Raw genomic sequence first — 27,825 nt, forward strand, 5'->3', positions numbered from 1 at the left:
CTGTAAGACAAGAACTAAAATTCATTCAACTAGACTTATAAATTAAAAAGGTGATTTCTGGCAAAGTTGATTATTATTGACTTCATTCACTGTGATAAATATCAAAGACATCTAAATATTAAATCATTTCATTAAATAGCTTCTATTTGTTTCTGCAAACGTCTGACAGCCATCGATCAGGAAGCAGCAGACCTTCATCTCTCAGAGGAAGAGTCTTTAACAGCCGGCTGTGTGGAGGACATGAGGGGACAGCAGGGGACACAGGAAGACCCATGTGACCCCTGAATATCCTCCAACAGGGACAGAGGACACTTTTCAAATGTGCAGAAGAGAAGAGTTGAGCCTGTGAATTTCTAACACTTTATTTACATCTTTATTAATCACATCTTTCAGCTTTGCTCTCGATATTCAAGCAGCACAAAATGACAAATTGAGAAACACAAAAAGTAAAAGGAAACGAACACAAAGCGACAGCCTTCTCTCCCCCATTGAGCAACGGTTTTGTTTTTCAGAAAAAACATGGAGGTGCAGAAAGGAGGATCTGGAGCCCGACCCAGACAGCAGAGCATGAAGGTGACGGTGGACCAAAGACGACAGCAGCCCGCAGAGAGCGCCAACGTGACACCGCAGTTCAGACAAAACCAGTGACTTCAAGTAGAACAACTCAGCAGCGTTCCTCCAGTGCAGCTCCAACTCAAACACGACGCAGGTGAAAGTGCTCCATCCGATGCAGTAACAGAAATACAAAGTGCAAACTATAGAACCATGCTCAGGTCAAAGTGTTCGGCTGTCCGACCCGACGACGCGTTCGAGAGCAGCCGGGAAACCTCGACACATTCCCCCTCAGTTCTCTTCAGGTCGCAGCCCTCCTCCCCCCAGCTCCGACAAGAGATGCCGGAGGGGCGGATGTGACCCGGATCAAGGACCAATCACATTCTCGCTGTCGTTAATCATCTTAAAAAGACAAATAAGCTGGAAACCACACGCACAAAGAACACACGAGGTCCGGACATCAAGTTTCCGTGACGACGGCTGAACCTCGTTTGTTTCAGACCGGCGGCGCGTCGGCGAGGATCAGTACGGGTTCCACAACAGCTGGTCAGAAAAAACTGGAACCTGCTGGTCATCAGAGCCGAAATCTACGAGAACAAAAACAGACAGACTGAATCCACGCAGAGTCAGATAATACAGACATGTGGGGGTCAAAGAGCACCGAGAAACAGCGGCAACGCCTCCAACTGGACTTCCTGTTCTCAGTTTGAGAAGTTCTCATGTGTCACCTGAGTTTCACCTTCTGTTGTATTGTTTAACTGTTTGTGGTTACCTGTGGCACACCTGGGCTGGAGGTGGACTCTGATCTCTGTGGCTGTGTTCAGCTCACAGAACCACTGACCGCAGGTTTGTGTGTCGACCTGAAGCCGCTGTATCTCTGAACTCCTTTGTTGTCATGGTAACACCTGACCCGTGACCTCACCTCGGGCGTCGTCGGCCTCCAGCAGGAGGCGGAGCCAGTCGGTCATGTCGTCGTGGTTGGTCATCTGACTCAGGCCGGGGGGAGAGCGCAGAGGCCTGTGGCCTCCTTCGGCGTCCTGAGGGATGAAGACAGGAAGGTAAAAACAGTTTCCTCTGATCAGCTGACAGACGGACGCCACCGCCGAAGATTAAGTGTAGATAATTAATTTACCGGGCTGCTCCAGGGTCCGGGCAGCTCCAGAGACGTCACGGTGGACAGAGGAGAGACAGAGGAGGCTTTAGAGGCTGCTGGAGTCTCCTTCTCTCTCTGCTTGTCTCCTCCGTCCTCACACAGGTCAGAGGTCATCTTCTCCAGGTGGCTCTGCCTGCAAAGCAGCAGGAGACACATTCAAACCGTATTTTACCAGCAGATGGAGACAAGTTCACCTCAAAGCTTCTGAGAGGCTGAAGAACGCCACGGCGACCAGCGTCTCAGTCATGCTGATCGGACGAACCCGATGTTTCCCAGCAGATAAATCTAATCTTTACTCTGATTACTCTGAGTCTGCTGATGATGCTTCATTTACAGCAGCTGGTGATTAACGAGCACTTTATCGACTCTGAAGAGAATTTTCCATTTGAGGAATAATTCTGACAGACTGAGCAGCTCTGATTCAGAGTACTCTGATATTTACTGAAGTACTTGCATCAGTACCAGTACTTTAAAGTATCATGTAGAACGACTTGTTTCAGATTATAGATTATATCTGATGGTTCATGGAGCTGATTTTAACGACTTCATATGTGCTGCTGGGTAGTTTCAGCTATAATATTATAATTTATCATATTTGTATTAATAAGATGAATCTGCAAACTAACATAAATGTGTTGTAAGAAGAAGGAGACAAACAGCGTCTCCAGGCAGGAACACGCAGGCCAGCGGACCTTAAACCTGCTGCAGCATGTTTGTCTCAGGACTTTTACTTTGACGGGGCAGAAGGCCGTTTCCTCTTTTAGTTTGAAGGTGAGGTTTTCAACCTGAATGTGACCTGCAGTGATGACCTGACCTGCAGAGGTTTGGAAGAAGAACTCAGCTCCACTTTTCTGCAGTTAAGATCAAATGCTGATAATAACTAATCAATAACAGACAGCTCTCGTTCTGAATGACCTCCACCTACAGTTGATCCACCGGGTCCTGCGTGTCGGCGCCGTCCAGCTGGGTGTCGGTCGGAGGGTCCCACAGGTGCAGCGCTCGCCTCCACAGGCGCACCTGCATGTCCCAGGAGCGCCGGCTGTACTTCCTGTACTTGTTGGGAGTGGACGGGTGGAGCTTCGGATCCCTCAGGGGTCTGAGGAAGAGGAGGGATCAGAGAACTGATTCATTCATTCTTCAGATATTTGACACAAAACGGACTCTGACACCCGCTGCTGCTCAGCGGTCTGGATCTGTCTGGGGGTCGTTTTCCCCTCAGTAATGACTACAGGCCCAATGGGTGCCTGTCTGCTGAATCAGCTGTTAGCAGCTCCTGTTAGCGGTGTCGTCGTGGGTGTACAGACAACCATCGCTGGATCGCAGTGATACTGCAGAGGACCCTGCCTTCAGAGTTTTCTCTGATGGCTGATGGGGGGGTTGTCCGGTGGACAGTGTTTAAACCAGGGGTGGGCAAACTTTTTCACTTGTGGGCCACAAAGGGTTCTAAAATTTGACTGGGGGGCCGGACCAGGAGCAGATGGATGGAGTGTTTTGGTAATCCACCTCATACGAGAAAATAAAATATCATGAGATATGTAGAAAACATGTAATTTAATTTCAACTGAAAATGAACAAAAGCATTTCAACTAAATATCTGTCTTTGAAGTCCCACAGAACTGAGCTATTTATTGAAATGACTCTTTTTATTATTTAAAGCACTGAAAGTTGTGTTATCCTTCAGGATATTATCATCATCAGTCTCCTCCTGACTGTCTTCATTTAAAAAACGGTAGGAGATGCAGGTCTACTGTCCTCTCCTTCTATTCAATCATCCCTAAAGCCAAAACTCAACAACGAGCAGCGCGAGGACGAACAGTGACAGCGCCAGTATGTGGAGCGCGTTATATTTGATCGCGCTGCATTTGCGCACTTGGTTTTGAGAACGTACGTGCACCTGAGCACCACATATGTGCATCCCTTAACAGACAGAACAAATTAGTTTCAAATGCATTTTTTACATAACACAACGGAGACCCGTACTTTTAATTTCAGGGGGAACAGTGTTGTTGGTCTCCCTTTTTATCCAGCGCATCAAAGTCTGGAGTCAGTTTTCTTGCTGTATCATCGTCTTTAAACACCGCCTGATCGGTGTTCAGTCAAAAATATTTAGTTGTCCACTCCTTATTAAAAACTGGACATCCTTAGCTCCGCTCATCTTTACAGAAGGGCTGAGGGTCGAAGAGTAAAGAGCAAACGTGGAGTAATACGCTTCACCTCAACAAAGCTCAATGTATCTAGAGTGCGCCATCTATTGGGAAAAAGCCAGAATTGCAGGGAAAATAAAACATTAACAAGGTTTATTGATATAATTTGTTCAAGTTCCGCGGGCCGGATTAAATTTTGTAACGGGCCGCATATGGCCCTCGGGCCGTAGTTTGCCCATGCCTGGTTTAAACCGTACTCAGTCAGCTGTGTGCAGTCTCACCTGGGGACTTGCTGCAGGTAGTTCTGGTAGCCGCTGGTGTTCTTGCCGTACTGGATCTGTTTCTGACGCCGCTTCAGAACTGCGGCGTTGGTCTCGGTGTTGGCCGGGTCCGGGAGGCGGGAGAAGCAGCGACCGAAGGGAGGCCTGCAGGAACAATGAACTCAGAGGTCAGAGGTCATGAACGTTTGAGCCAGATGTCATGAAACCCCCTCCAGGAGGACGCTGTTGACCTGGGTGTGGGGGGAAATGTCAGATTTGTCTCCATCGTGAGTTTAAGCCGCTCTGGTCTACGTCGGCTCTTCTGATGACCAGTGTGACCGTCCAACATGAAGGAACGTCTCCACGTCCTGTTACACGTCCTTCACTGAGACGAAGACATGAACAGAAATAACCTCCGTGGACACTGAGATGATGGAGTTTACTCTAATCCCTCAGCCAACAGCTGAGGCGACGTCGGCCTTACAGCCCCCCCTCCCTCTGCTGTGATGTTTCTCTAACTGATGACTGAAGTGGTGAAGATGAGGACTGAGACGGTGCTTCATCGTTTGTTTCAGTTTTAGATGAGCAGCCGTTTCCAGAACACACTGACCTCTTACTGTCCAGTTCATCCGTCCCCACAGCCACGCTGCTGGTGGACACTTTGAGGATACATCGCTCCAGGATGGACGGCCTGAGGACAGACAGACTGTTCAGAGGGGGGGGTCACACAGGATCAATGAAGTTTTTATCAGCTCGACATAGTTTCAGGTTTAATGTGGTCTTTGTTAGATCTACAGAATCACTGGCACGCATTTCAAGGCAGTCCACCTGTCTGTCTGTCTGTCTGTCTGTCTGCCTGCCTGCCTGTCTCACTGTCTGTCTGCCTGCCTGTCTGTCCACCTGTCTGTCTGTCTGTCCACCTGTCCGTCCGTCCGTCTCACTGTCTGTCTGCCTGTCTCCCTGCCCGCAGTCTGTCTGTCTGTCTGTCCGTCCACCTGCCTGTCTGCCTGCCTGCCTGTCCATCCGTCCGTCTCACTGTCTATCTGCCTGTCTCCCTGCCCGCAGTCTGTCCACCTGTCTGTCTGTCTGTCCACCTGTCTGTCTGTCTGTCCACCTGCCTGTCTGCCTGCCTGCCTGTCCGTCCGTCTCACTGTCTGTCTGCCTGTCTCCCTGCCCGCAGTCTGTCTGTCTGTCTGTCTGTCTGCCTGTCTCACTGTCTGCCTGCCTGCCTGTCTGTCCGTCCGTCCGTCCACCTGCCTGTCTGTCTGTCCACCTGCCTGTCTGTCTGCCTGCCTGCCTGTCCGTCCATCCGTCCCACTGTCTGTCTGCCTGTCTCCCTGCCCGCAGTCTGTCTGTCTGTCTGTCTGTCTGTCTGCCTGCCTGCCTGCCTGTCTCACTGTCTGTCTGCCTGCCTGTCTGTCCGTCCGTCCGTCCACCTGCCTGTCTGTCTGCCTGCCTGTCTGTCTGCCTGTCTCCCTGCCCGCAGTCTGTCTGCCTGCCTGCCTGTCTCCCTGCCCGCAGTCTGTCTGCCTGCCTGCCTGTCTCCCTGCCCGCAGTCTGTCTGCCTGTCTGTCTGCAGCTTCCCATCTGAAGCTGAAGGTGTTGGACCTGCGTGGTTTGTTGCTGGCAGCTCGGTCTCGTCCTCGCAGGCCGCCGGCAGCGGGAGGAGACGGCAGCGGAGAGATGTTACTGCAGAGGAAGAAGAGTCCAACAAGAAGACAACAATCAGCAGGCGACGTGTGATGGACACGTCGAAGCGTCCGTCCTCCCGCTGCACTGATCGACAGGGTGGAGAGTTACTAACTCAGAGTACTGTGGTGGATTATCTTTCAGCAGCTTCAACACTGAAGTGATCAAAGGGTCATTGAGTACTTCTACTCTCTACAGTATATTAGTACTTCTACTCTCTACAGTATTAGTACTTAGTACTTCTACCACCACTGACACACTGGTCACCTGTCAGCCAATCACTGTGTACAGTACAGACTGATGACACATTTCAGGAAGTAACAGGACCGCAGGAGTGTTCCTCACCTGACCAGGCTGTCGTACACGGAGCTGCAGCCGGGGAGGAGCCACGGCTCGGGGGCGGAGCATCCGGAGGCGGCGGCCAGCAGCGGGTCAGGGAGGCCGTTCCACACGGCCGCCGACCAGCCCTTCACGCAAACACACGACCACGGGCTGAAACAGAAGCTGAGGACAGAAACCAGCATCAGCATCACACCTGTTCAGTCTCACATCCAGGACACATGGATCCCGAACCCGGCAGACTCAGTGCTGATCCGGAACCTGGCTGTGATGCATCATATTCTATAAGATCACCACATGTTTGTCCTGTGAGAACCTCGTATCTCAGACAAACAGCCTGTTTTCAGCTGTGTGTCGATGCATTTTCAGCTGATCCAAGAGGATTTTAAACAGTTTATTTAGCTGAAGAAGACATGAAGGAAAACTTCATCCTTCAGTTTATCACAAACATTCAACACATCTGGAGATACGAGCTTTTCACTGGACAGGAAGAAAATCCTCAGAGTAACTAAAGCTGTCAGACAGATGTAATGGAGTAGAATGTGGCAGACAATGGAAACAAAGTAAAAGTACCTTGAATGTGTACTCAGGTGCAGTACTCAGGTGTGCCGTGTTTCTACCACTGACAGACATTATTTGGAGGTTAAAGTAACGACGGCTGACGGTTTAAAAATGATGCGTCCTGTGAGCAGTGCTCTCCATCAACAGACCAGCTGCTCGTAAAGCTCATCACAGCTGACATCTGGCTACCAAACGGCGGCCATCAGAGCGCCGCCTCGTTCAACGCCGCCGCGACGCTGCTGTAACGGCTCAGGGCGTCACAGTGGAGGACCTGACCTCTGCGCCGTGACGTCTGAAGCCACTGTCGAGGACATCATCGGGGAGCTCAAAACGCTGATCACCTCCATTATGTTTGCAGGACCAAACTGAGAGGCGGGCAAACTGTCTGCTGGTGTCAGGTGAGCTGCAGGTGAGCTCTGATGTCACAGGAGCTGATTAAGAACTAAATATATCAGTTTAAAGATGAGTTCATGTTCAAATTTAGTGGTTTAAACACTTTAACTGCAGACAAATCCAAATTCTGTTCATTAATGTCTCAGATTTACATCAAGAAATAAAGTGTTAAATCACAGGAAGTCGTTTCCTGCTTTTTAACTCGTGTAAGTCAACATCTTGTTATTCAGGTGTAAGTTAGTCCTTGAAATCATCACTCAGCTCTCACATTTAACAGGAAACAAACGAAACTCAGAGTATTTTGAGTGATGATGGTCACCTGTCAGTTTATTCTGGACATTTCATTGACTTTAGATTCAGATCAATCCAGTTTTATAGATCTGATTCTTTATGATCAGCTCATGGAGTTTTTTGATTTTTCACTACAGTGAGCTTGTCTGAAGAACAAACTGACTCTAAATAAAACATTCATTTAGATTTCCGCCAATCAGAGAGAAGCAGTAACCTGTCTGTAGCCTGAGACCAGGTGAGGTGAATCACCTGCCGCTGCTTGTACAGTTGAACCACCGTGAACACACGTGACACCTGCAGACACACGTGCTCGTCCGGCTCTTTGTTCGTCTGGACTTTAACAGCTGACAGAATTCATTTTAGCGATTCAAACCTTTAAAGTGACGAAGACAAACATTTTAGAAAGTCACCCAGGTGGAAACGACGCCCTTGACTTTACAGACACCTGAAGCTGTGTGTCCCGGGTCGCGCGTCTCTCTGGCCTCTACCTGAGTCCTGGTTTTTGTTACCTGGAGGAGAGCAGCGGGCTGTGAGCTGCACTTTCCACTCCGCTGGTTGACATTTTTTGCAGCTTGAGTTTGGCGCCTTCTCTTCAGACGGACAGACGCCATTGTTCCGCTTTCACAGCTTTTAATGAGCCGCACCTGAGAGGGGCGGGGCCTGCTCTGCCGCCGCCTCACCTAGGCTGCATCCGGTCCGGTGAGAAGTCAAAGGGGGGGGTCTCTCCTTCCAACATGTTTGACATCCAGCCAGAAAATTTATTAAACATCCTCTTTCAGCTGGAGGCACCTTCATGTCAGTGGACTGACAACAGAGGGGGCTGTTGTAGAAAAGTAATTGTCTTTCCGCTCCGCTCCAGCAGGCGTCGCTGTTCACCTCTCAGATATACATTTGATTTTACGACAGCCGTATTTTGTCACTACCTAAACAAGATGGCGTCTGGCAGTGGGGTAAGTTCCTGATCTGAGTTCGTTTTTTTTATATTACAACTCTAAAATCACTTGATTGTTACGTGACTTTATGTTAGATGTGGCGGTTTATCAGTGCTGCGCGCGGCTCAGACTGAATCTGTTGAACGTCTTTAAAACGGTTTCAAACGCCGGCGCGTCAACTAGCAGCTAACGCTAGCTAACTTAGCCCAATGATAATATTTAAGATTCCGTTTTTAATTTCAAGTTTAGCGATGTTTTTCATCGTGTTATTCTTCTGCTTCGTGGAACATTAGTTTGTGCAGGTTTATTTCTGCTCGCCGCGTCACTGAAACACAATAACGCTGCTAACTGTTAGCCTGTGTTCCGCTAGCAGCGAGAACAAAAACATTTCCGGCCAGATTCCTTCAGAATAGAAGCGTCCTCATCACAAACAACAGAAAGACTCACGCTTCAGGTTAAATACAGTTTGTCCACCTATGAGGAGAAATGTCTTCAGCTACCAAAATGCAAAGCAGCATTAATTAATGCATTAATTCGGTAAAGTTTAAAGATATTCATTGACTCATGAGTGAAACCTGATTTTCACCTTCCATATTTTCACTGATGGACTCTTTCTTCTCCATGTCGACACAATATAACACAGATACACAACACATGCAGTGTTAGCTGAGCATGTCCGCTCCAGATCTCCAGAGACAGACGGGTCCTGAACTCAGCTCATTCCTCCTGATGTCTCCTGAAGACGTTTCAGGGTCAGAAAGTTCTGCAGTCATGTGGTTTCTGATAAACGGGTCCAGTATTTGCTCAGGTGACTCTGAGCTCACCTTCACGTCTGTAATGGAAGTAAACAGACTCGGGGCCCTCTAAATAGGGGCGGGGCAGCGGCAACACCCACCTTACATAGATACAGGAAGTGACTCTTCAACGGGGGTCTGATCCTGATCCATCTATTGTAACTCTTCATCATCCTCTTCTCTTCCAGTCCAGCAAGAACGACTTCCGTCGGAAGTGGGACAAAGACGAGTATGAAAACCTCGCTCAGAAACGATTGGCTGAGGAGAGAGACAGAGAGCGGCGAGATGGTGAGAAGATGAAGGTGTTCATTTATTGACGATGATGATGATGATGATGAAGTGATGTAGTAAACAGGCAGTTTAATGAATCAGCTCTTTGCTTTAACTCATTCTGAAGCAGGTGTTGATTGGACAGACTGTGGTAACAGATACTGGTCTCATACTGACAGACAGCTGGTCTGAAGAGTGTGATGAAGAGGATCAGTGTAGTGACTCTGTGTCTCTGAAGACACTCTTTCATCCAGATCGTGGTTTCTCTAAGAGCTTTAAAGGCAACATGGACCTGCTGGAGGTTGTAGAAAATGTTTCGTCTCCCATCCGAGAGTCGAATAATAGATTTAAATCCTGACACCTTCAGCGTTTAGACCGGTCCTCTGTTTGCTTCACTTCCACTGTGCAGCTCTGTCGGCCCGCAGGTTCGATCTCCTGGAAACTGGAGCTCGATTAACAACACAAAGTCAGACTGACCGGATTCATCTGCTTGTTGATAGAAAATTCAACTGATCATTTCATCATCATCATCATCATCGTTTCCTTCATTCTGTAAAAGCGTGACACCAGCTGATACAAACTGAAGAATCTGCTGTCTTCAGACACCGACCTCTGCTTTAAGAACAGTGTTATTCCTCCATTTCAAACGGAAACGCTCGGAGCTTCAACAGCTCTGTGTCCACTTTAAGAGGAAGATTCTGTTTAATGTTTCTCATTTCTCATCTGTTGTCCTGGTTTCTTTTATTTGACTTCTTTTTTTTAATCTGAAATATTCAGACTGTCCTTTCAGTCTGAATCTTCACGTCTGGGAAAAGAAAAGCAGAGTTGAAGAAGTGGCTGAAATGATGAACTGATGATTAAAAATGACTGAAATTAATTTATTACCATCAGTAGTTTTCCCGTTGACATCACATGAATTGTCTCTCAGGGAAAACGGCTCCTCCGGTCAAGCGGGACCTCCTGCGTCACAGAGACTATAAGGTGGATCTGGAGTCCAAACTGGGGAAGACCATCGTCATCACAAAGACCACCCCCCAGGCTGAGATGGGCGGGTAGGAAGACTTTGATCCTGATGATTCTGACACCAGAACTAGATTTAATTTCATTAATTTCTTAACTTTCTGAGTAGAAACATGAAGTTAAACTTCTCCAGATGTCACAGTTTAAAGCGTATAATGGATTATTTATTAATAAAAATACAGCTTTAAAAAAGACTGTTGGAGTCTGTTTCCTCGCTCTGATTGGCTGTCGTCTTCTTCTTCTCTTCCAGTTATTATTGTAATGTCTGTGACTGCGTCGTGAAAGACTCCATCAACTTCCTGGATCACATCAACGGAAAGAAACGTGAGTTCACAACGACGAACTGATAGACCAGGTCACTGTGTGTGTGTGTGTGTGTGTGTGTGTGTGTGTGTGTGTGTGTGTGTGTGTGTGTGTGTGTGTGTGGAAAACTGTAGGTATGTGTGTTTGTGTAACTGTGTGTGTGTGTGTGTGTGTGTGTGTGTGTGTGTATATATAAACTGTGTGTATATATTTGTGTTTGTGTAACTGTGTGTGTATATATATATAAAATTGTGCGTGTGCGTGCGTGCGTGCAGACCAGAGGAACCTGGGCATGTCGATGCGAGTCGAGCGCTCGTCTCTGGATCAGGTGAAGAAACGTTTTGAGGTGAACAAGAAGAAGATGGAGGAGAAGCAGAAGGAGTACGACTTTGAGGAGCGCATGAAGGAGCTGCGAGAGGAGGTGAGGAGGACACGCCCCCTGCCGGGCAGGAAGCGATGCTGTCTGAGTGTTGTGTGAAACCATGTCAACCTGCCCCGCAGACAGGAACAGTCTGAATTTCTTACCTGAGCAGGTGTGGCAGGAAAACGCTCTCATTTAAAATCAAATGCATGCTGGGAAGCTTGTGTAAAGACATGTCCTGTAAATGTCCCTCTCTCACCTGACTGTCAGCTCTGTGAGATCAGCTCACCTGTATGAATGAGAGTGAATGAATGAGACGTGAAGGTGAACTCCTGCGCTTTAGTATTTACACAGTGAACGAGGTGCAGACTTCCTGACTTTACAGCCACAGACCTGCGACAGGTGTTTAACCAACGACACGTTTCCCGTTTGTTTGTCAGGAGGAGAAGGCGAAGGCCTACAAGAAGGAGAAGCAGAAGGAGAGGAAGCGTCGGGCGGAGGACGACGTGGACTTCGAGGAGGACGACGAGATGGCGGCCGTGATGGGTTTCTCGGGCTTCGGCTCGTCCAAGAAGAGTCACTGACGCTCCGCGGCTCGACTCCACCGCGAGGACCACCGTGAACCGGGACAGGAAGCTGGTTTTAGCCGCACCCCCTCAGTCAGTTGGAGTTTGAGACCAGAACGAGACTCTTAAGACGGGCAGGAGGAGTCCTGCTGCGGCCTGCGCTCACGACTCCACAGACCTGGTTCAGACTTTGAGACCTGAAATATTCCTTCTTTTCCTCTGCAGCCAGGCTCTTATTTTGGTAGTTTCACCCCTCAGTCTGTCACTTCTGATAAGAATAATAATTCAGCAGCTTCCTGCCGTGAAACTGAAGCTGAACGTCCTGCGAGTGTGTGTTGGCAGCAGGTCACAGGTGAGACGGGAAGTCTGTGTTTTCTGTCTGCAGTGAAGCTTCTGAGTGAAACGTTGTCAGAAATGACGGACAGACGGACAAACGTGAGACCAAAGACAGTTTCCTTTCAGTTGGTGAGAAGTTTCAGGTCCTCCACGAGAAGAAGCTGTTTGACTTTTCATCATTTCTCCTAAATACAAGAATAAGTTTGAAAGAGTCAAAAGTTTCCAGACAGTGATTCTCAGTTTTAGCTTTTAGTTATTTAAAGCTGCATTTTGAACTGGATGATTTCTGATGTGAAGAACTGGATGATGAATATCAAGAAACTGAATTTGAACTTGTTAAATGTTGGTTTTTGTGCTCAGGAGGAAAGAAAAGCTCAAACAGCTTCAGTAGTTTTAATGTTGTCAGAACTTGTTCGTTGTATCAGGATAAATTCAGATTTTAATAAACACTTTTTCTTTCTAACTGCTCGTTGTCCGATTGATCAGCTGCCGTGAACTGATGATAAAACCTGTTAGCTGAGCCGGCGGCGGCGGCACGCCGTCGTATCAGGATTCTTCAGGAGTTCATTCTGTTGTATAAAACTGATAAACAGCATCAGCACGCGATGATGCTCGTAGAGAACAAAGAGCTGAGAACTCGTCTGGCTCTGAGGAAGCCAAGTCATAAATATTGAACAGAAAACCAGTTCACACCCCCAACACCCAGCAGGACCCTGAAGCTAACCTGCATCTGCTAACTATGTAAACTTTGTGTTGCTTGTTAGCTAGCCAGTGCAGACCTGGTGTTTCATCCAGGCCGACAGGTGAAAGGAGAGAAACACACCTGAAGTTGACAGGTGGATGGTTGTCAGACAAAGTAAGAGGTCTCACTGCACCACAGACATCATGTTGGATCAGATGCTGCTGTGTTGTATTGCTGCCCTCTGCTGTTTGTGATTAATGTTCCCTGTGAAAATGTTTTTATGGTGCAGACATCCCATAATTTTCTTCATTTTAATCCAAGTGTGCAGAGTAAAAACAGTTTGTCCAGCTGGTCTCTGAACAGCTTCCTCGTTTGAAATGAGTAATTATACCGCCATGTGTAAAGTAATTTTCTTTGTTCAAATGCTTTATAACATTGGTGTAGAAAAAACTCATCCAGGAACCGGTGTCGAAGTCTGGTACTGGTCTACTGAACATTTTTGAACAAGATCCAGCCCTGCCTGGCAGAGACCTGCACCCTCAGGACCCAAAACTACCAGGAAGAGGAGCGACGTGGATTCACGACGTGGATCAGTAAACATCAGAAAACTGAAAACGTCACACGGGGATGACATGTTGTCCGACCAGAACTCATCGATTACACCAGTAAATTCTCACATTTAGCTGGAAGCTTCAAGTATTTGGTGTTTTTACTCGTAAAATGAATCATAATGTTCGCTGATTAGTTATATTCAGTTGGCGGATAGCTAGCTCCAGTTTGTATGCTACGTTTATATGAGACACTGCCAGGCTGTGCAGAAAGGCGGCAGATTTGGGATCAGTTGGGTTTTCATTGCTCTCAGCCGTCGTTCTGGTTGTGAAGGAAGTTGTGTTGTCGGTGCAGCGGCCTGAAACCAGCTTTGATTAACAGGAAGTTTGCTTTCTTTCCTCTGCACGCTCGGCTGGTCTGGACGGAGACGCCGGCCGAACATGGCGGATTCTCAGAGACGTGGTCGTGTTGTTGTGTGTCCACAGATGGAGAACGGATTCATCAGAGCAGCTTCGGGATCCAGCTTGGGATCCAGATCCTGTTTGGAAGCTGTCAGGTTTTAGCTGCAGTGTCAGTGAAGCTAAGCTAAGCTACAAGCTACCCGACATTAAATCAGACTTCACTGTGGTGAAACTGCCCCAGAGAAATGTAGCATGCTAAGCTACAGCAACATGGCAGAGGTAGTTTACTGAAGTTCAGTGAAAAACAAAAACTACTGAAAGTTCGTTTCTATGGTAACTTTAACCTACTTCTTGGTTTATTGTAACTAAATACTTCACTTAAGTATATTACTGAAGTATAATTCATTATACTTTATTTACTCTGTATCCGACATTTATCTGACAGCTAGTTCATTTTCCTAAATTAAAAATCCACAGGAACAACTTTAAAGATGAAACCAGGCCTGTGACCCCGCCCAGAAATCCTCAGGGGTCGAGCACGTCGTCATGTTTCAGCGTCTCGAAACGTCTGCTAGAAGTCAAAGATTCCAGAGAAGACCAGAAACTGGAGACAGACTTCTGGACAGGAACTTTGTTCTCCTTTAACCTTCTGACAACCCCTCAGATTTATCTGGTGACCCTTTGGAGGGGCCTGACCCCTAGGTTGATCACCGCCGGACTACACTAGTTTCATCGAAGTAAACGGGGACGTGTTTGTAAGCAGCAGCATTGTTTCCATCCAGTCAGGAAGAGAAGCAGAATAATTCACCACAGAGCTGCTCCAGATGTTCTCTGAACATTATCAAAGTGTAACGAGTTCCTCTTCTCGTTAACTCGTTAAAGGCTCTTATGATTAATGACATAATGATGTGAAAGCCACCGTGTGAAGCTGAACTATTTTTATGAGCATGAGCAGGGATTTATTTTTGCATCTGCACTCCCAGAATGCACCTCTCCATCAGACTGGATGTCTCTGAGTCACCCGGACGAGGTCTGACCTTTAAAGTCCACCTGCGAGCCGATCCCGCCTCCCCCGGCCCGCCGGCTCTGACCGTTTGTCGTGATGAACGTGTTGAGTCCCTTCATCTCTGAACTGTTTTCGCACTCAGTTTCACAAGCAGCAGGTCATGTGACCTCACACCCAACATGACTGACAGAGGAGGAAGGAGATAAGGGTTTTTCCTCTGACACTCTTAAAAAAGAGCAGCTAAAACAGCTGAGAGGCAACAGAAGAGGGGCTGGATATCTGAAGTTATGAAGGTTAAAATCTTACGAAAGTCTGTTCAGATAGCAGCAACTTTGCAGGAGGTGGAGGAGGTGCAGGAGGTGGAGGAGGTGGAGGAAGACAGCCTCACTGAGCTCAGTGTTTTAACCTGTTTTCAGCCTCATGAAACAACAGGTTCTGCCTCCAGCAGCCCGACAGGAGGTGTGACAGCAACCATCACTGAGGTGAAGAAGGAGACCCGACTAAAATCACTGAGCGCACCTTAAAGTCTGAGGGAGCTTCAGGTCGGCGCTGCCCCGGTGGAGGAGACCAAAGCTGGTTCAACATGTCAGGACATGCTGTTTGTGTCACGTGAGCTTGTTGTTGAATCAGACGTCCGTCATAAAAGCAGAAGTTAAAGTGATTCCTCGCAGCGCCTCAGTGCAGGACGTGAAGAGGTGCACAAACATGTGAATGTGTGAATGTCCTGATGATGATTCCATTAAACTGACCTGGGTTCAGTGTTACATGTTGACGCAGCGATCAGACTGAACTGTCAGACTGATCCGGGGTCAGTTTCCACCTGCTGTGTCATTTTTTAACAGTGCGGCGCGTTCGTCGTCGGCCGCCGAGCTGCAGCGAGTGGGTGCAGCTGCAGCATCTGTTCCGCTCTGTGGTCAGACGGGGGAGGAGGAGGATGCTGTCTTCACCCCCCCAGTCACTTCCTCAGAGATAGAGAGACACACAGAAGGAGTGGAAGAGAGAGAAAGAAAGAAGGAAGCCATTTTGGTTCCTCGGTGGCATGTTCGCTTTCGTCTCTCTGCCGTCTTTATGCAGAAAGTGTTGAGCTGATTTGAGGAAGTCAAACTTTTTGAAGACGGTTGGCAGTTATTTTATTTTCTGCGTCTTTATTAGAAGTTTGGTTTGTGCGTTTTGGCAGGAAGGAGCGAAGAACGAGGCCCGTCTGTCAGTCGGAGACAGTCGGACGTCCACTGTACGAAGAAGAAGACGGACATCAAATCTGCGAAGAAAAAGTTGAAAGTCTCACTCCGATGGTGTTCTTCTCTCATTAGAACAGAAGTCTTCATTTCGACACCAGCTGGACGGACGTCTTGTCTTCGAGAAGTGAGGTGGACGCAGGATGAGCTCTGACCGAGTGCCGTCCAGGTCGGTGGTGATGGGCTGGAGCCCACAGCAGCTGGCGGACTATCTGAAGAGGGTGAGACCGCCGTCCATACTCTGCGTGTCCTTTCTGTCTTTGTCTCTGTCTTTAGATCACATAGAATGAGCCGCCGTTAAAGCTCCGTCACAGCAGCGTCTAAAACAGGACGTGTTGAGGTGGAGCCCGTGGACTCGCCGCTGTCAGTGGAGTCTTTGGTGAACTTTGACACACAAACGCTGCAGTTCAAAGCAAACTGTCCTGACAGAGCCGACCCGGACGGAGAGCCGGAGAGTCCAAACTGGACGAAGCTGACGCAGGTCATAACTTCGCAGGGAGGTGGTGTTTTTGGTGACCAGAGAAAAACGGCTGGTCTGATTTTCATGAAACGTGGTGGAGGAGCGAAGCGCGAGCTGACAAGAAACCTTTAAACGGCGGCGCGGATCTGAATCACGATACACATATTATTTAACGCTGTCGTTAACATCGTGAGATGAAGGCAGAATAGATGCAATACAAGTGAACGTAAAGTTTAACGGTGACAAAACGCAGCCAATGGACATACGATAACGTCACCGTCCACATTCACAGGTAGCAGTGATCCTCAGGTGAGCCGACACCGGGAATGAAAGCTTCACTCTGCTCCTCAGTGAATCCAGTATCTGACAGAAGACCCTGACCCCTCTGCCTCCTCTTTACAAAATGTTGTCCATGACAGGAGACTTCAGCCAATCACAGGTCATTTCAGAGAGGGGGGCATTTTCAAAATCTCCATGCAGCTCCACAAAGTGCTGGGGGCAGGGGGCGGGGGGGCGTCTTTGAGAAGACGAGTGGCGGCGAGAGAGGCCGGGGTCTTGACAAGGCTCGCGTTGTGGAGTGCGGGCTCTACGATTGGTGATGTTTGATTTGGTGGGAGGGGCTTAGCAGGCTGATACCAGGATGTAAACCAGGTGAAGCTACAGGATCTGCTCCCAAACACTGATGTTGAGGTTGCGCCTCCTCTCTAACACTGATGTTGAGGTTGCGCCTCCTCTCTAACACTGATGTTGAGGTTCCGCCTCCTCTCTAACACTGATGTTGAGGTTGCGCCTCCTCTCTAACACTGATGTTGAGGTTCCGCCTCCTCTCTAACACTGATGTTGAGGTTCCGCCTCCTCTCTAACACTGATGTTGAGGTTGCGCCTCCTCTCTAACGAACCCTGTGTCTGTGTTTGCAGATGAGTCTCTCCGGCTGTGATAAAGTTGTGTTGAAGAACTCCATCAGCGGCTCCAGATTTGTGGTGAGTTCACAGAGTTCAAAGAAGGCTGTGTGACAGTCAGCGAAGGAGGAAAGACGGATGTCGAGAAGGAGAGGAGGAAGTGAAGGAGAGAAGGATGTAGATAAAGGGAGGAGGTGGTTCAGTGGTCTCCTCCAGGGTCTGAGATGTCCTCAGATTTGAAGACGTCCTCTCTCTCATACTGTTTCCTTATTTGTTTGCAGAATCTGACGGACAACGACCTCCAGAAGTTCCCAAAGCTTCACGCTCCGTGAGTACAGACGAGTTACTGCTTGATGCAACAATAGAATGAGACACAGAGACCAGACTGTAGACCAGGTTCCAGCTGGGACAAGTTTTACTCAGCGCTGTTCAGCTCTAATGTAAACGTGTGCCACTGAGTCATGAAGCCTGTAATGTTGTACTCTGACTGGGCATAGATGGACGAGACGTTTCTATGCCAACACTGTGTGAAGCGATGATGATGATGATGATGATGATGATGAAGCCTTTTTAGCTCCTTGTTCAGCTGCTGCAGTTGTTGTTTGTTCTCTTTAGAAAACACATAGATGCTCTTTGTTTCTGCTCACTTTCTGACGGAGGCAGAGAGACGAGCGTCCACAGTGAGTGAAGATGAAGCAAAGTTTGAATAACCTTTATGTGTCTGTCTGTCCATCTGTCTGTCTGTCTGTCTGTCCGCCTGTCTGTCTCCTCAGGCTGATCTCCAAGATCAGCACTGAAATCAGCAAGAAGGAGGAGAGACGAGGCCTCTTCAGTAAAAAGTATGTTCATGTTTCAAACAAAGCTTCTTTTTCTCAGTCGCTGCTGCATTAAGGCAGAAAAAAGATAAGAAAATATCATCATTCAGTCATTGTGTGATTGAGCGCTCGTTGTGTGATTGAGTGCTCATTGTGTGATTGAGTGCTTGTTGTGTGATTGTATGCCCATTGTGTGATTGAGTGCTCGTTGTGTGATTGTGTGCTCGTTGTGTGATTGTGTGCTCGTTGTGTGATTGAGTGCTCATTGTGTGATTGTGTCTCCCTCGTCGTTTAATCCCTGAAATAAGATTTAAAACGCTGCTGGAGAGAAAAGGTTTCTCTGGCAGGACTTGAGTTTGTCAGTTTCAGGAAAGATTGAAGCTTCAGCTTTGTTGTCATTGAACAAACTGAAACACAACAGGAATCAACACAGAGTCAAAGTCTGACATGAGAATAAAAGAACAGGAAATGAAAGAACACTGAAGGAAGAAGGGAACATGTGTCCAGATAGATCACACTGAGGCGGTTACAGATTACTGCAGTAACAGCTGCCTCAAGTACTGTACTGCTGTACAAATATCAGGTACTTTTACTTCTCTTTCATACTACTTTCCATTTCTACTCTATTACCTTGAAGTGATGAGTCCATTTATCAATGACTGATCATCTATTGATGAGGTTTCAGTGATCGTTGTTTGATTTGCTGCTTTTCCTCTGAATGATCTGAATGTGTTTGTAATAATGTGGAGCTTTGGACTAAACAAACACTGTGAAGGCGTCACTTTGGCCTCGTCGTCACCACATTTCTCACTATTTTCACAATGTTTCCAAACCGATCGATCGATCGATTAATGGAGGAAATGATCAGCTGATTGATCCAGAATGAAAAGAATCATTAGTTCAAATGAAGCTCAACCAGCTCCAACAGTAAAATCCTGCTTTGACATGAACGACTGAGTCACAGTAATCTGATGAGATCAGAGAGAACAGGAGAACAGCAGAACAGGAGAACAGATAGAACAGTGGAACAGATAGAACAGCGGAACAGGAGAACAGTGGAACAGGAGAACAGTGGAACAGGAGAACAGATAGAACAGATAGAACAAGAGAACAGCAGAACAGGAGAACGGATAGAACAGGAGAACAGTGGAACAGTGGAACAGGAGACCAGTAGAACAGTGGAACAGGAGAACAGTGGAACAGATAGAACAGGACGTTTTACTGCACTCAGTACTTTTACTGTAATACTTCAGTACATTTACTCATTATACTGACCGTCTTTGACTTGTATCAGAGTATTTGTACAGTGTGGTATTAGTACTTTTACTGTAGTAAAGGACCTGAATTCTACTGATATGAGACAAATATAAGTCACTGCTGAGCAGCTGCAGACAAAGTTATCTTATAATTGTATCGTGTGATGCGATCAATTAAAGATGATATTGATCAGTCAGTTATTACACAAACGTTCCACGGAGCTGAAACAGTGAACTGTGACTGATGGTTGTGCTGATGAAGAGGAGCTCACGTTTGTCTTTGTTTCCATCACAGAACGACTCCCAAGTATCACGAACCAGGTAACTGCCAGTTCTTTAAATGTATTGATTACTGATCAAACAGTGAGCGAGGTGACGGCTGAGGGCTTCTCTCTGTCTCTTTATTTTCCACTTCAGGAAATATCAAAGTGCTGTTGCTTCATTCATTGTAATTTCCTTTTTCTGTCTTCATTATTCATTCTATATATTAAACATGTGATACTATGTTGCTGAACAGTCATTCATATCATGCTATGCTACGAGCTACAGGTGTGTTGTCTGTCCTGTGAGTCTTTCAGAGCTCCTCTGTAGTTGTATCTTAGATGATGTGATGCCATGTTTTCTCTGTCTGAGGTGAGACCTCAGCCGTGTTACATGTATGAACTCACACTCAGGAGTCTGGACACGTATGATAACACGCTGCTCTCCTCTGCGCAGACGCGGCTGCTGACGTCCAGGGTTGGGCTGAAGATGAGTTCGTACGTTCATGTTTCTGTCTCTTCTCTTTTCAACCAGAAGAACTCTGCTGTTAAACACTTATTTCATTCTGCGCTGCAGGAAAGTAACTGAGTACATGTACTTAAATACTAAAGTACTTTTTACACCACTGCATTTAACTAGCCAGCATTAATATTAATCCTCAAACATCAGATAATAGAAAACAATGACAGCGAACATTTTACTGCACTGTGAGTACTTCTACTTTAAGTACTTTAAGTACATTTTGCTGATAATATTTAAGGTTTTGAATGCAGGACTTTTACTTGTTGTGGGGTACTTTCACAGTGTGGTATTAGTACTTTTACTGTAGTATCAGAGTACTCCTTCCATCATGAAAAGGTTCTGTTTGCAGATGCTTTATGGGATGTCGCTGTGTGGTTGTTGCTCAGTGCTTGTCCGGGGGTTCAGGGTGGTTTCTAAGGTATTGGCAGGTGGTTGCTATGGTGTTCTCTGTCATTCAAGTCTCAGTTTCTCCTCTTCTTCATCAGGACGATGAAGAATTTGATGATGACTATGAGAGTCCGTACAGTGGTGATGAGGACGGCAGCGGGGGAGACTACGAGTCCCCCAATGATGACCTAGACGGGGCCAACGATTATGAACCTCCTCCCTCTGAACCTCCAGAGGACCTGGGTCACAAGCTGTGCCCCACCCTGCCCATTGGAGACAGTGATTACATAGGTAACCACCGGGGGGCGTCATACCACCTGTCTGAGTTTACTCACAGGAATGATTATACTTACCTCATGGATAGCTGTTATCTTATGAATAGCTGTTAGCTCATCCATAACTGTTAGCCTATGGATAACTGTAAGCTCCTGGATAACTGCAAGCTCATGGATAGCTGTTAGCGCATGGATAGTTGTTAGCTTGTGAATAGCTGCTAGCTCATCCATAACTGTTAGCTCATGGATAGCTGTAAGCTCCTGGATAACTGCAAGCTCATGGATAGCTGTTAGCGTATGGATAGTTGTTAGCTTGTGAATAGCTGCTAGCTTATCAGTAACTGTTAGCTCTTGGATAGCTGTTAGCTCATGGATAACTGTAAGCTTATGGATAGATGTTAGCGCTAGGGTAGGTGTTAGCTCATGGATCACCATTACCTCATGGATAGCTGTAACCTCATGGATTACTGTTAGCTCATGGATAGCTGTAAGATCATGGATTACTGTTGGCTCATGAATAGCTGTTAGCTTATGGATTACTGTTAGCTCATGGATAGCTGTAAGGTCATGGATTGCTGTTCGCACATGGATAGTTGTTAGCTTGTGGATAGCTATTAGCTTATGGATAGTTGTTAGCTCATGGCTAGCTGTTAGCTCATGAATAATTCATAGCTTATGGATATCTGCAATCTTATTGATTCTATTTTATGAAAAGCTGTTAGCTCATGGATATTTGTTAGCTCATGGATAGCTCTCATGTTATGTTATGGATAGTTGTTAGCTAACACCAGCTAAACTGTTAATGTTGGAACTAAACTGTTAAAGCGCAGAATTTTTTTTTTTCATAAAGACTGTTGTCATGGAAACCATCCTTCGTGTGTTCCCTTAATGTCCTCACACAAACGTTCAGGTGTTAACACACTGTGTATGTGTGTGTGTGTGTGTGTAGATAACAGGGATAATCATGTGTCATCCCGAGGCCTCCCCCCTGCTGTGTGTCCCCGCCCCCCAGCATCCACGCTGTCTGTCCCGTCTCCTCGGATGGTGAGTCTGTCCCAAACTCACCATAAACCTCTCTCAGCTGTCCGCCGCGAGTCACCACGTCAGTGAACTAAACCTCTACCTGCTTCCTGTAGGCCGGAGAGTCGTCCTCCAGAAGAGACCACTCCCCTCACTGTGCAGGACGGCCATCAGGAAAAGGTGAGTAACCAGGTGCAGAACAGCGCCGTGACTGTACCACATGTTTCTGCTGTCACCAGGTGTGTTTGGACGTTTTTAGATGAGAAACGAAGCAAATAGATTTCAGGTCTTTGGCTGATTGATCAAACAGCCGGCAGGTGGCGCCACTGAGCTCTCTGTTGTTGTGTTCAGTTACTCCGGAGCCGCCGCAGATCTTTCGTGGCAACAAACCGGGCCGAGATTCAGGATCCAACTCGTCCCCCATCAGAGGTAATCCTGAACCCAAGAGCTTCTTTTAACTCATTAAATCTTTTTATTACTATAAACTTTATTTTATTAAGTTTTGATCAACTTTAGGATTGGTGTTCACACGATTATGTAACAAAAAACAAACAAAGGTATTGAATGAATTGAAATGTGACGGACGGGAGATCTATAACGAGCGTCACCTGAACACGCTGGTTTTGTCTTCTTCAGGACCTCATCGCAACACAGTGGACAGGGTGAGTTTTTCTTTGGACATGAACTGTGGTGACACAGTTAAAAACAGAAAGAGCCCATGAACAGAACCCTGAGGAGCTCCACTGTCGTACCCCCACAGACACCGAGGACTGCCTCCGAACCTGCTCTGTCATACTGTTACCTAGTTACTACATGCTTTCTTACTTTTCATCTTTATTGATTTAAATTTTATTTCTGTGTTTCGTACAGCCGGGCACACATCCTTGGAGGTAGGTACACACACACACACACACACACACACACACACACACACACACATTTCCTTGTGTCACTATTACAGTTAGGCCAATAAATCAGCCATTACAGAGTCTGTCCACCAGAGGGCAGTGACACACTTTTATGCAGTATAATATCTTGCTTACTGTCTAAAACAACACAAATCTAATGAATTTGTCTGAAGATGTTGATATTTTTGTGATCATCGTGTGTCTATCACTAGCTAGCACTGCTTCATAAATCTCACACTGAGACTGCAGACGGTCCATCATACCTGGAGGTTCTGTGCTGGTTCCTCTCTACACTTGTCAGACGTATAAATATTCATTTTTATGCGGACGACAGTCTTATTTCACATTATATTAAACATAACATCTGTTCTTCTGTGACTGCTGTTCCAGAGCTGCAGTGTTGTATTCAGGTGGACCTGTCAGTCAGTTTGTTTGTGTGTTTGTATGTTCAGGCCTCAGCCGGACGTCCCTGATCCTCCCACCTGGTCCAAACCTCCTGTTCTTCCTCCAACCTCCACCTCCATCAGCAGGAGCAACTCCTCAGCCAGACCTCCTCCCGGCAGGTCGGCACACACAAGCCATTCATCAAACCATCTTTTAGACGTATTTGACTTGTAAGATGTTCAAACAGCTGACTGACGTCAAATGATGAGATTTTTGTGTGGTTTGGTCGTACAGGTTCGATGTGAGGAGGGAGGTAAGTTGCTGTTCTGACACAAGTTTCTAACGATGGTGAATTTGTCCAGAATGAGCTCTGATCCTCTTCTTCTCTTCTCTTTCATCAGCAAACACACGATGAAGGTGAGATGTGTTTTCTGCTTTTTATTAAACATTTTCCCTCTTTTCCATGAAAATGCCTCTTCTGAGTGATTCTGAATTCCTCTCCTCTCCTTCAGCTCCTAAACACAACACCTTCCCCCTTCACAATAAAAGTCTGCCCCCCCGCCCTGGACTTCCTGGCCCCCCACGTCATGGAGACAGGTATGAAGAAATAATGGGAAAATACTGGTTTTGGTGCATGTTACATGTTGTCAGTGGTGGAGAACCACAGGGTCCAGCTGTAGGCCAGGTTAAAGGTCTGCTGTTTAAAATGACCGTGTTGGTTTCCTCTTTGTTTTCGAACAGTCTGCCTCTCAGTGTTCCCTCTGCAGGATCTCTGCCTCACAAACTGCACTCCGGTAAGAAGACAACAACACGCTGACATTTTTCGATGTGCTTATTTTCTTTCTTTGCGAGCGTAAAGCTCCGCACAGACGCGTTAGGAAACCTTCGCTGAGCCCAGCAGACATTTAACTCGTAGCTCAGGACGATGTTTTAAACCTGGATCAGACATTCAGAGGGACACAGACCTCAGCCTCCTCAGGGGGGCGCCAGAGAGCTGAGGGGAAGCTGCAGGAGGAGCAGTGAACACACAAACATGAAGCATGGACACATGCAGCCGACTGACATGTACATGTGTGTATGTGTGTGTGTGTGCCTGTGTGTGTGTGCCTGTGTGTGTGTGTGTGTGTGCATGCGTGCACGCAGCAATGGCTGAACAAAGAGGCAGTTTCGGAGGATCAGACCGGCAGTCGTTTCGTCCTCCTCCATCCACAACAGCACGCAATCAGGTAACAGCACACACACCTGCACATGTTTGTCCTTCAGTGCTTGTGAGGACCCTTGTGACATGATGCACCGGAGTCTTAAAACCCGAACCTGAATCTGAAACTTTCAAATAGTCTCCGGTCCTCACTGTAATGTTTAACACTGAATACAAGCCTTTCACACACACACACACACACACACACACACACACGCACACACACACACAGTTGTGTTTCTTTGGACATTACATAATTCACTTCCTGGAGCTGCACCCCAACCTAAACCTAATTAACTCAAGTCTTCACCTTTAATTTAATGATTTACATTATGGGGACTTGTGTTTTGTCCCCACAATGTGAGTAATACATGGCCACACACACACACACACTCACACACGCACACACACACTCACACACACACACACTCACACACTCGCACACACACGCACACACACACTCACACACACACACACTCACACACACACACTCACACACACGCAAACACACACATACACACACTCACACACACACGCACGCACTCACACACACACACACACACACGCACGCAAACACACACATACACACACTCACACACACACACACACACTCACACACACATACACACACACATACGCATGCAAACACACACATACACACACACACACACACTCACACACACACACACACTCACACACACACATACACACACACACACACACACACACACACACACACACACTGTCTACATCAGGCTTTATAAAGAGATGAAAAACTTTAACACTCGGTTGAAATAATCCAGAATTTGTTGGTTTGTGTCTTTGTAATGATGTTTGAAGATGAACGATCAGTTGTGATGTGTGCTTTGTATTTATTCTCATATATATTTGGGTTTTTTTTCGATTATACGTCATGTTTTTTAAAGGATAATTTTGGTTTCCATGGTGACCTGTGAGTCAGGTGGGATTATGTGTGAAAGTCATGTTCTTTTCATTATGGCCATATAAAACTTTATGTAATCTCCAGTTTTGATTATTGCTACACAAATGATGATGATGATGATGATGATGGTGGTTATCATTATTATCATTGTTATCACCAGTAACAGTTCCATGAAGCTGTTTCTGTGGATGTTCCTCAGTCTGAACAGCAGGTGGTGCTGTTGTGTTTGTGTTTGCTGTTCTGTTGAACTGTGTGTGTGTGTGTGTGTGTGTGTGTGTGTGTGTGTGTGTGTGTGTGTGTGTGTGTAGGAGCTGGATCCTAGCTGGTATGTGGGTAAAGTGACCAGAGGTCAGGCAGAAGGATGTCTCAAACAAGTCTGCAAGGTAACAGGTTTCAGAGTAACTTGTCACACAGTCACACTTTATCTGACTCGCAGCAGGAGGGGCGGAGCTGCAGTGGGACAGGTGCATGCAGGTGTTGTAAAAACAACAGGGAGTTATTGTAGTTAAGATTCTGATTTGACAGCAGAGGTAACTGAGTAAATGTACTTAGTTACTTAGCTTCAATGATCAGGAGGGATTTTCCATCAGTTTGCCGTGACGTCCACCCCTAATTTCTCTGTCTGTGTTGAGGACGGGGCGTACCTGGTGAGGGACAGCACCCGGCAGCTGGCCAATCAGCCCTTCACCCTGATGGTCTACTACCAGGACAAAGTCTACAACATCCAGATCAGACAGCAGAACCAGCAGTTCCTGCTGGGAACCGGACTCAAAGTCCAGGAGGTAAACATGACCCACATGTTACTGAGTTGACGCCTTCAGAAGAAGGAACCACATCCCAAACCCCTCCCCTGAGCAGCGATTGTCCAATCACGGTTTAGCAACAGTAACCATAGTAACAGCATATGCGTCAGTGTTTACACAACAGGAAGCTGCAGTCAGAGTTGAAATGTCCCTGCTATAATGTAAGCTGCTAATGTAGCTAAGCTAACTAGCTTAATTGCCTACAGTGGTGTTACTTCAAATGTTAGTTAGCATACCATTAGCCAACGACGTTAGTTTGTGGTTACGTTGAAAACAGCCCCGATCACAACAGACTGAGCGAAACTACTTGGTTCATGTTTGGGAAACGATGACATTAACGTGTGTGTGTGTGTGTGTGTGGACAGTCTTTCCCATCAGTGAGCGGCATCATCACCCATTACTCCCAGTCTCCTCTGCTCCTCATCGATGCTAAGAACCGCGGCTCCGGCCAGCAGAACCAGTGCCTGCTCTCTGACCCGGCCGGATACTACATGACCGGACAGAACTAGCCCTGACGGGCAAACCGTGCCAGACCGGATTGAACCGGATTAGTCAAACTAAGCCAGAGGGAGACCCAGCAGCCAGAATCCAGATTGATTGGCAGGTGTGGCCAACAGTTCACGTTAACTGGGAGATTTTCTTCCTCTGTGGTGAAAATTGTCAGATTTTTGCACACGTTGCTTCCTTTGCTTTCGTTTTTTAATTTGGATTTCTGTCTGACGCTCCGTCCAGCGTGATGTTGGACTGACGCTGTTTTCCTGTTGTATCTCATTAAGTTTATCCTCCGTTCAAACGATGTGTTCAGCTGAGCTAAATAAAGGCGCGTTTCATGATTGTGTTTACGAGCTTAGCGTCGTGCATTCAGTCTGTAAATGTGTCACGTTCGGCTGGTTTCTGTCATTAAACCGTGTTGAAAACATCGGCAGTGTCCTGGTTGGTCAGCACGGCGGGATTCTGCCGCAGTGAGCAGACTGTAGCCACGTTAGCGTCCCCGTGAGGCTGCTATGTTAATCACAGCAGAATACTTAATCCTGTTTAATAATTTTGCTTCCTTTGCAGATTCAGATTGAGAAAACGAAACGTCGTCAGCTGCAGATTGTAAATAGATGAAGATAAAACTAAGACAGACCCTGGAACTGATGATTAGAAGGAGCTCCACGTTCACCAGCTGATACATTCATGCATCAGTCATTCGAACACAAGTTTATTATCTTACTTTTTTGTTGCTGAAACTTTTGTCCTCGTACTCATGTAAGATTTTAAATGCAGGACTTTTTCTCGTAAAAAAGTATTTCTATAAAATCAAGGCCAAAGGAGCTCAGAGGACATAAAGACAATAAAAAGAATAAGCTCGAATAAACAGGAATAAAAACAGGATCAATAGAACAAAAGCTTGAAAAGACTTTTAAATCAGGTTCATATGTCCACATACTGGGGCCATCCAACTGCTCTTTCCAAAGGAAGCTGGTCTCTGTCCAGATCCAGCTCTTTCATCTCAGTTGCTCTGATGTCACATGACATCATGTCCATCACCCATTTCTGAAGAGCCCGCCTCATCAGCTACTCCTCATCCTGGAGGAAACTTCAAACGTCTGTTGCCTGGTTCCTCAAGACCAGAAGAGTTCTGTTGCTTCTGAGCTGAAAGAGCTGAGAGTCAGAGGAACGCAGGAGTTTAAAGTTCTGCTGAAGCACAAAGACAACAACTCGTTTTGTTCAGAAACTCAAGTTGAAGAGCGAAATTGCCTCACGAACCCACGGCTCGGTTACGTCTCCAAGGACAGTCCACTGTTCAGGCCAGGTCCTGGACTGGAGGACGACCTCCTCAGAGTTGCATAAGTCAGCAAAACCACCAGAAA

The 27,825-nt window shown here is 46.8% G+C and overlaps 3 protein-coding genes across 3 annotated transcripts; 2 read left to right on the forward strand and 1 right to left on the reverse strand.

Moving 5' to 3' along the window:
* Nucleotides 1-409: 409 nt before the first annotated feature.
* Nucleotides 410-8,426, reverse strand: slbp2 (stem-loop binding protein 2). The gene is made up of 9 exons (XM_041952100.1): nt 7,892-8,426; nt 6,144-6,302; nt 5,718-5,798; nt 4,720-4,800; nt 4,131-4,274; nt 2,631-2,801; nt 1,685-1,838; nt 1,475-1,589; nt 410-1,139 (listed from the first exon to the last, which is right to left on the reverse strand). Exons 1-9 carry the CDS (start codon nt 7,942-7,944, stop codon nt 1,075-1,077), a joined length of 1,023 nt encoding a protein of 340 aa, XP_041808034.1. The 5' UTR covers nt 7,945-8,426; the 3' UTR covers nt 410-1,074.
* Nucleotides 8,281-12,427, forward strand: zmat2 (zinc finger, matrin-type 2). Its single transcript, XM_041952101.1, has 6 exons — nt 8,281-8,332; nt 9,297-9,396; nt 10,307-10,430; nt 10,649-10,722; nt 10,977-11,122; nt 11,503-12,427. Exons 1-6 carry the CDS (start codon nt 8,315-8,317, stop codon nt 11,644-11,646), a joined length of 606 nt encoding a protein of 201 aa, XP_041808035.1. The 5' UTR covers nt 8,281-8,314; the 3' UTR covers nt 11,647-12,427.
* A 3,109-nt stretch (nt 12,428-15,536) lies between these two features.
* lcp2a (lymphocyte cytosolic protein 2a) lies at nt 15,537-26,814 on the forward strand. Its single transcript, XM_041953049.1, has 21 exons — nt 15,537-16,058; nt 17,216-17,278; nt 17,479-17,525; nt 17,971-18,036; nt 19,564-19,589; nt 19,986-20,026; nt 20,537-20,729; nt 21,663-21,757; nt 21,850-21,913; nt 22,085-22,162; nt 22,370-22,395; nt 22,604-22,623; nt 23,094-23,204; nt 23,320-23,338; nt 23,427-23,442; nt 23,538-23,622; nt 23,767-23,819; nt 24,169-24,251; nt 25,475-25,549; nt 25,799-25,948; nt 26,335-26,814. Exons 1-21 carry the CDS (start codon nt 15,981-15,983, stop codon nt 26,476-26,478), a joined length of 1,533 nt encoding a protein of 510 aa, XP_041808983.1. The 5' UTR covers nt 15,537-15,980; the 3' UTR covers nt 26,479-26,814.
* Nucleotides 26,815-27,825: the final 1,011 nt, after the last annotated feature.

Source organism: Chelmon rostratus, chromosome 14 (genome assembly GCF_017976325.1).
Source record: "Chelmon rostratus isolate fCheRos1 chromosome 14, fCheRos1.pri, whole genome shotgun sequence".
NCBI lineage: Eukaryota > Metazoa > Chordata > Actinopteri > Chaetodontiformes > Chaetodontidae > Chelmon > Chelmon rostratus.